At 41.7% G+C, this 9,599-nt stretch overlaps 1 protein-coding gene across 1 annotated transcript in view; it reads left to right on the top strand.

Moving 5' to 3' along the window:
* The window catches only part of CHAT (choline O-acetyltransferase), a 94,468-nt gene extending 87,273 nt beyond the window's left edge, over nucleotides 1-7,195 (top strand). Inside the window, exon 15 of the mRNA XM_032959092.2 lies at nucleotides 2,139-7,195. Coding sequence (XP_032814983.1) covers nucleotides 2,139-2,498 — 360 coding nt within the window. The 3' untranslated portion in view covers nucleotides 2,499-7,195. The remainder of the gene's footprint in view (nucleotides 1-2,138) is intronic.
* The last annotated feature ends 2,404 nt before the right edge of the window (nucleotides 7,196-9,599 follow it).

A 9,599-nucleotide genomic window follows, 5' to 3' on the forward strand; every position in this document is an offset into this window, starting at 1 on the left:
CTAAATTACCAAAAATATAGGTGACCAAGTGGGTACAGGACTAATCTGAGAGCACGTGGGCCTATTCCACTTGTGAGACCTAAAAACTAATAATATTATTTGCATGACATATAATGGTGCACTACCTAGTGTAGCTAAAATGCCATTGAAATTAATTCGGAAGTGGCTCTTTGGCATTTTCCAAAAGTCATCCGTTCGATGATGCATTGCTTACAATGAGGGGATGTTTTCATCTCATTAACAGGTTGCTGATAACACAATTGGAATGTTTTTTTGGGGGAAAGAGAAACATAAATGCTGTAAAAGTATGTTTCATTACATATCACTGCATAATTAGATTTTAACAAACCCCATTAATTCCTAAACAACTTAGTTTGTTGTCCTTCCCCCACACCCTCGATTAGCACGGTTGGCTCCATACGGTTCGAAAGAAGTTCAACATACATACATTAATGATAAAGGGTGATACACTTTCCTGTGCTTTACAATAAAAGTGATAGCGTTTGGGGTTATTTTAATGTAAATAATTACTTACACCCGATAATTATCTTATATTTTTGTATGTCCAATTTTTAATAATGCCTTTTTTTATATTATTGAGGTTTTAGTCCATTAGGGGTCCACCTCCCCCCTAAATGTAGCAACTGGGTCAAGTTGAGGAGCCCATCGTGGCCATTTCTGATGATGTCACCACACCTTTCCATCACTTCTCTGCGTCGACTGTTGTCACTGCCTGACGACCTTCAAGGTCACTCTGACAGTCTTCCACGTCCGGCTGTAGTTCTTCACCTGCCCTGGTCAATAACTTATGAGGCTCACTCCAATGTCTGTGTCGGTTACTTGGGCTCTCGATCCAGCACACATGTTGCACCCATGCCAACCTCTTCCTCATTACATTGACGATGCTTGCTTGCCACATTATTAAAAATTTCTAATTCACTTATCCTGGTACTGCCGTGCAATTGCGAGCATCCTCCCACACGCATCAATATTCAAAGCCAAGAGGGTTAATGTTGCTTTCTTAAAGTCAAGCTCTCTGGACTGATATAGAAGCAATGCATGAACCTCTCAGAAGGAGAGCAAGAGATGTATTGTGCTCAGAGGTAAGATTGTTGGTGGTCTCCATGTAAACTACATTGGAAGAGCAGAGATACACATTTTTTTGCTTAGATTTTTTATTTACCAAAATATACTTACACAATAGCATTCCAATTCAATTTGAAGCTATTGAATTGAGCAGTTCACCTGCTTGTCTCAGATAACGGCTGTGGAAGTTGACATTACAGAACTACGTTCGTAAGTCAGTTTGATAAGCTCTTTTTCCCCGATGGGGTTAACCCTTCTTGTATGCTCTGCAGTGTCCATTGCATGTCAATACCATTTACATATTTAATTAACAGAGCTGAAGTATGCCGAATTAAGTGAACTGAATTTAATTATTTTTATGCAGTCAGAGGTGACTTGTCCTTCCCCCACACCTCCAATTAGCACAGTTGGCTACGTTCGGTGCGAAAGAAGTTCAACATACATACATACTTTCCGTCATCTCTCTCTTTCGTCCGGCCACGTGGAAGATCTTCTGCGGGGTTCCATTGCCCTTCCCGGCACGCCGCCAGCCGGCGACAGAGCCGAGAGTGGACGGGTGGAACCACGCCGTGTGATCGACCATGTGTGTAGCCAGTAGAGACACTAACATCTAAGTGTTGTACTCAGAATGAGAAGATAAGGTTGGCCTGTGTTGTGCCCGTGTATGAATAAAGAAGAAGTACCCTCTAAACGACGTATCGCGGAAGTCGCTCATTACGATATGATCTCAAAGCCCACCCAGCCACCTCCAACTCTCGTGTAAAGAAAGGGGTATATTTCTGCATAGGATCGGGTGGTAACGCTTTGGTTATTGCAGAACACTGGAGACTTGGGTGATAGAAATTGATTCCAAGCCACAGCTCACATCGGTGGCAAGTGATATCTCCCTAGGCTATCCTTTCGCCAGCCCGTACTTACCAGCATGATGAAATATGGTGAAAGAAACCCTGACTTATACAGCTTAGGGAGGACCAAAATAAATAAGATTATTTAATGCAGGAGTAATACGCATGTGATTTGTCAGCGCCATCCCTCTATCCTCTGAACCCCAGATCCCCACCACGATGGACGCATTCATGTGCTATGGCCCCGTGGTGCCGGATGGCTACGGGGTCTCCTACAACCCCAAGGACAACCACTTCATCTTCTGCATCTCCAGCTTCCACTCTGACCCCACCACGGGCTCGGAGCACTTCTCCCGCGCGCTGCACGACAGCCTCGATGAGATGCGGGCGCTGTGCGAGAGGCAGAACAAGCGCGCACAGCGGCCTGCCACGACGCCTTCCAAGGCCCCCGCTACTGCCCCCGCCACGGCCACCACCACCACAAATCGTGGCACAGCTCCGGCCGTGGCTTCTGCCGTGGCCGGAAATGGATCTTCGGCAATTGCCGGCGCAAAGACCAAAGAGTGAGAAAGTTTGAGAGCATCGACTGGGGGCGAGGATTGAGCAGGGATAGAAGTCCTGTAGAGGTTGTTATCAACAGGACTAGGCAGGTATAAGGATAATGAGACATTTGCATTATTGGACATGCTGATTGTGTATTCATCACCCATAGGGCTACACAGTACAGATATATGCGTGTTTACACAGGGCATTCACTTATATGCTAGTCCACCATAGCATTAGGTTGGTGCCAGACTGAACAGACTATATATGAATGTACAGAGACGACTCCTATGTACTGGTCTTTGATAGGACTAGAATGACCAGTATGTAGGTCTAGACCAGGGGTAAAAAAAAAAAAACTAAAATTTCAAGAGTCACAATGCACGTGGTAAATACGTGACGGCGGTCCTTAATAACGTCACGAAGCAGCGGTCCTGAAAGAGTCGCATGCGGCTCCGGAGCCGCAGGTCTAGACAGATAAATGACGAACTCGATCGTGCGTTCACAGACTGATTCTGAATGTTACTTGGCAGGTATCGGTATTGACATTAATATGGACGGTTCCACAACAACGTAATGATAAGTACAGCGCAGATGTATTTCAACACGGAGGCGAAATGGCCTCTCATGCATTGCACTAACCTCCTGCGCAAGGACATTTAGAAACTATACAAGCCCAAATTATGATTATGTTAAATTATGTGATCATCTATCCTGTGATGTAATTCCATTACCGTAATGATGAGAATAGGTTTTCCCCGTTTTGTCTGGCAACAAAACAAACTGAAACCTTTTTACAAGGAATCATGTCTGCATTAACCACAATACTTGTGGTTAGAATGCAAACAAAAAACATACTCTGATAAGAAATGCATTGCCTTTGAAACTGATTGGTCCACACCAGAGACAGCTTTCTATTGAGCCTAGTCAGCGAAACTCAAACATGATTCATTAGAAGCAGAGATTTGACATCAGAACTCTAATAAAATGCAATTGACATAGCTGCCAAGGGCCACTGGAAAATTCGGATTCCCCACTCGGTTCATAGACACTTGCAAGCAGCTATACTCCAAACCCTCCTGCGACAGTCAAACCCAACAGCTGGATTTCCCCGAACTTCCAACTGAGTCGAGGCACGAGGCAAGGAATTCTCTCCCCCCCCCCTGCCCCTTTTCTCTTGGCACTGGAATTCAGATCCAGTCAAGGCATTTTCGGAATACGCAAGGCGACGAGAGAAAGAAAAAAAAATCTCGACGCAGACGACATCCTGCCAACCGTATCCGAGCCCACGATCTCTGGCTATGATTTGAATTCAATGACATCGGAACTAATGCCACTTTCCCCAGTCTCTTCCAAGCCTCCAGAAGCACTCTCGCCATTCAGATGGTGGCCAACCCAGATCAGATATGTAGGTGTAAAAATCCCCCCCCAACCCCTCCCCCACTCTCTTCCAGAGGGATTCCCCACCGCACCTACAGGATATGTCGACTTCGCTTCCTACATGGAATTATATCCCTATCTCCCTAACCGCACCCACCTTCCCCAGCAGTCCACTCAACCTAGTCCCCCCCACACCCACCCAGAAACCCCAAGGAGAAGGGTCTGAAACAGAAGGAAATAGTTGACTACTGTGCCCCCCGATTAGAAGGCCTCAAAATGAGAGGAAAGCTCTTAGGTCTGTAGTTCCCTAACACCCCCCTCCACTCATCTGGCAGTCGCTCCTTGACCATACTTAAGTATAAAATGCCCCCCCCCCCCTCCTCACTCCCAAACGAGTACACTCCTTACAGAAAGAGTCACTGCCCCAGAGGACGCAGCCTGTAGAATGCCCCTCCCCCACTTCGAGTGTAGTCTCTCTCGTAACCGCCGGATACACATTGAGTCCATTTTTTTCAATCTTAAATTCACAATCTTCCAATGATGAGTGAAGTTTCTCTCACCGCAGCACCACCTGGCATGATGAATGCTACAGAGTTGTAAATTGTTTATGAACGATTTGTTTATCAAATGTCAAATTTTATTGAAAATATTCACGAATGAAGACTGAGGCATCTGTCTTTAAATAATTTAATTCTCATCAGTGTTACATAATTAATACAGCGGGCAATTCAATCTTGAGATTTTGTCCCATTAAACCAGAATTTTATTAGGCCTTGGGGCTTTAGTTTCTTTTATATCTCAAAGTGCATTTTACAGCCCTTTACTTTTAATATCAGGGCAGTCATCTTCTGCATCAGTGAATATATTTTGCTCCAGTTGGTAAGGTCTAATCTGTCGAAGTGCTGCTGCGTCAGAAGGTTGCCAGTTCAAATCCTGACCAAAAACATGAACACCACTTTGTAGAAAGTCGGCAGTGGTTATGCTTTGGTGAGATTGGTACTTAGCATTGTAGTGTGGAATTAACACCACTAGCTTGGATGTACCGATGGAGATGGATGCCATCACATGCTTATTTGAGCTTTTAAATTGACTTCAGCTCTGGCTTGCATAATACATTAAAGGATCTTAATGGCTTTGAGCATTCGAGCTATATAATGCAGACTCTAGCAAATAATCCTGTACTGTGAATTATTTATCATAGATTGCAGGATGGGTATAGCATGGTGGGTTTACCAGTAATGGCCGAACACCCCTGCCGCTCGGCCAGGTGTATTTGGAAAAGTGTTTGCCACACGATTCTCCACCATGTGCAGATTGGCTGTGCTTTCATGCAAGTGCTTGCATGAAGTGCTTTGTGTTATGCATTTCCAAATACACACCACAGAAAGCATTAAATCAGCCCAAGGCTACACTCAAATTCTATTGAGAGGCATTATTGTGCGAAGTAACAAAGAGCAAGATTGTGTGTGTCTGCTTTTAGCATTAAACAGCCAAGAGAATGGTGGACTCTTGGTTGGGCATTGCTTGGGGTTTAATGCATAGTGGCATACAGTGACATGGATGAACTGAAAAAGACGAAAGTGAACAAAACAATGGCAGTAGCTTTCCTGAAAGTCCGTTGATTGACTGCGTTTCCAGAACTTTCACATGGGACATGCAGCACTGCGTGGAATTCCAATGTGAATCTGCCACATTTGTTTTTGCACTTACGTACTTATACTTTCCATGCGTGTGTTCTTAAATGTGCGTGTTGAAAATATGCCACCAATGCACGAATAGCGTTGGCAGTATTAGCGAGCTGCAATATTCCATCTGGTTTAGACTGTGAATAGGAAATAAATATAGCGATGGTAAAAAAAATTACGTAAATGAAAACCTATATCTTATATATATATTAAAAAAGACTATATTGTCAAATGTTATATAAGTATATGTACACATAAAAAATAAACCTAGATATTATACGAACACATTAACCTACTAGATGTGCAATATATCACAGATGCATAAGTGTATATACATAGAAATATACATGTTCAACTCTTTATGAGAATCTTCCTACCCCAAAACTTCACAACCAATGTCATGAACCTGCACTTCCAAAACCAATTATTCAACATTTATGCCATTATAAACTAGGGCAGCTCCAATAATAACCTTACATGAGTTGAGATTCAATTTCCCATCCTGCATTAGTTTATCGTTGAGCAAACTCATTCCCACCTGCCACAATGACCTTGATGTTTGTAATTATTCTGGTAGGCGATTGAAAATGGTCCTCCGATGTTTCCCTCCACACTTAGAGACATGCGTTCAGAGTATTTGGCTGCTATACATTTCCGCACGATGAGCCACTTTGTTGAGCTATCATTTGTCGCCGGATTGCTTCTAAAAAAAAGAGATATTATATGGCTCAGTGGGGCTTACTTGGTAAAACTTTTTTTTATGTTTATCGTTTTTAAAAAGAAATGACATTGGTCAGTTCTTTTTTCTCAAAACGACTTGCTCTAATTTTGCCATTGCAGTGAACGAGGTTGCTCTGTCTACATGTACACATCTGGAACCCGTATTATTACTGGACTTAGCATCTTTGTCAAATCCCAAAATGCAAACTTTGGTTAAGTCTTATAAGCATGATACTATTTTGTCTGTAATTCATTGTACACGCTTATCACCTGATCGATTTTATTGCACAAAGTTAATGTTTGTAAATACACAAATACATTTTTATTTATGTCTTGGTGAATTGTGAAAAACCCAAAAAATGGACCAGGATCTGTTTATCATCAGAAAAACCCATGCAAATGTTCCATCTCAAGGGAATATGGAGGTGATTTTATTCTATCAAACGAATAAATATTCACCAAATGACAAAAGTGCCAGTGCAAAAACATTGAACTGGTCGGCCTTTTGACCCATGGACCAAAATGTGGTTTTAGGGATAATACAGATCTTTAATGTTTACTATAATGATGGAGAGTTCTCTTTATTTACCTCAAGTATGTTTTATTTAATTTAAAATGTTATCATTTGTACTAATATAAATGTGTTAACTTATTGCATATATGAAGCAATTTTTTGTACCTAATTAATGTCATGTTACTCTTTTCAAATTTGCACGAACTGTTCTAAAACTCATATTTATGTAAACTATTATTCCTCAGGTCTTGTTGGCAAGTGATTAAATTCACCTACATTAACCTAGCATTCCATTTCAAAAGGCGTGTTGTTTCAATCGATGTATGTTGAGCTTCCATCGCACCGTAACACAGCCAACCGTGCTGATCGGAGGTGCGCGGTGTCACCTGGTTAAAAAAATAAAGGACTCTAACTGCCCTCTTTCTGATTTCAACTGACAGTTTCATCATCGCGCGTCGCACACTGGGTTATTTAAAGAAGCACGGCCTCGTTCGCATGGCGCAGTTAAAATACCACAAGCCGACGTTGATTACCGTAACCTCCACCGGTGGTGTACAATCCACAATCTTATGGTGGCGCCGGTGGCGCCAAATAATGACCACTTAGCTTTCAATAAAGTGGTGCTAATTTATGAAACGTATGATGTGCTGTGGTTTGGATTCGGCTGAAATTTCCGTTTGCATCCTTTTCATTGGCAAGTACCATAACCGGTGCCACCTGGCTGGATTTGCATCACTAAATCATACAGCCACTCTAAAGTGGGACTGGTGGATCGCACAGGAACGGTGCCGCGATGCAGGTGAGATCCTTACCTGCTGGACAGTACAGAAAGTTTAATTTGTATTGGCGATCTGTGGTGTGTGCTGCTTAAAAGGCGTCGTTATTGTTCTAGGTAATCGCACATGAAAAAACTGTAAGAGACAAACATGAAAGAGGGGCCCGCCCAAGTCAGTTGCTCTAGTTTGAGCACAATTCCAATTAAAAATGTGATTTATAAAATAAAAGAAATAGCATCATGAATGCTTATACATGATATTCGTAAAGACACTATTAATGGTCATTAAAATCACATTTAATTATTAAATTAAGCAAACTAATAATAATTACCATCAGCATAATGTATCATTAAATCATGGCTTAGTTCAGCTCAAAAATGGGAACATATATTAAAAATACATTTTCAAGCCCAGTAATTAGATGATCATTGAAGACTGGATGCAGCACTAAGCAACACATTCCATATTAACACTCAGAGCAGGATACGTCCAGTTCAAAACAATCTCATCGCCCTAAACATACCTTTATTTTAAAACATCTTCAAAATAAAAACTCATCGAATATGATTTCAAGTGATTAGCTGATAATTGTCACTCAAAGGTAGTGAAGTAAAATGTTAAACAATGTTGAGCAACATACTAGTAATGTAATTATAGCTTGTTAAATTCAAACGATTAATATACCTGGAGATCCATCTTCTTTGGTTATTTTGGTATGGTCACGTAGAATGGGAATAAAATAATAAAATAACACAATAAAATTCTCACGACGTTTCGGCCACAACGCAAGCGGTGCCTCACTTCTCTCAACCAGCTTAAAAGACGCTACGAATCTTAGCAGCGTTTATTGAAGCTCTGTTGTCCCGACAGTTTTGTTCCTTCACCTGAAGAAGGCTGCTTGTGTTGTGGCCGAAACGTCGTGAGAATTTTATTGTCTTATTTTATTATTTTATTCTCATTCTACGTGACTTTACCGAAAAAAACAAAGAAGATTTCCAATTTAGTAGGATAAAGGAATGCTCAACATTGTAACTTAACTACATAACCATTCCACACTGGGTATACTTTACCATCGATAACATGCAGTGTAATGTATGCATACATTTCTCAAAAGTAGTTAATAAAACCTCCATTAACTCACACCAATACTGCCAAACCAATATATATGTGCGTTTTTACATAATGAGAATTCACTTCTGTAAATTGCGTTGGTATGGTGGGTTGTATGCAGTGTCTCTGCAGTCAAGCCCCAGTACACCAATCAATATGTTACATCCCAACTTGTCTATCAGTAATTGTGCAAGGTCATGTGACCATGCACTCTCTAGGATGGCTGTCCACAACATGGCAGCAATTATATGAAACTAAAACTACGTATTTTTATTTTATTTTACAAGACCCACTCGGCTATATAGCTCTTTTTTTCAGAAGCGACCTGGCCACAAATGATTGCTCAACAAAGTGGCTTATCACATGGAATGTATAGCAGCAACATACTCTAAATGCACGTTTCTAAATGTAGAGGGGAAAACAGGAGGACCCGGAGAAAAATCTACGCGAACGCGGGGAGAAAATACAAGCTCCAAATATACAGGCGTCAGAGATCGGGATCGAAGCCACGACCTCCTGAAAACCAGGCGAGGTAGTTAACATCTCGCTAACGTGGCACCCCAATCAACCTACCAATACAAGTTGAAGATGATCATTTGACTGCCAATGCCACGCACAAGTTCTTTCGTCTCAAACCCTGAACCTCACACCGACTCTCAGAAATATGAATCGGGGTTCCCCGTCCCTCCAGCGTAGAGGAGGTGTGGGGGGAACCCCCTCATTACATGTCACCCCGCCACCAGGAAGACTGTTTTTTTAAATGACTGAGCTATCACCTACAGAACTGCTTTGTAACTCCTGCACTGGGAGCTCCAAGCTAGATTTGAAGATTTCGTGACTGCAAGGATTCATTGGTTTTTTCGGTAAAGTCACGTAGGTAAAATAAAATAAGTTAGTTTTCATTTATTTTATTTTACCTACGTGACTTTACCGAAAAAAA

This window comes from Petromyzon marinus, chromosome 22 (assembly GCF_048934315.1).
Source record: "Petromyzon marinus isolate PM22_M1 ecotype Great Lakes invasive population chromosome 22, UKy_Petmar_22M1.pri1.0, whole genome shotgun sequence".
NCBI lineage: Eukaryota > Metazoa > Chordata > Hyperoartia > Petromyzontiformes > Petromyzontidae > Petromyzon > Petromyzon marinus.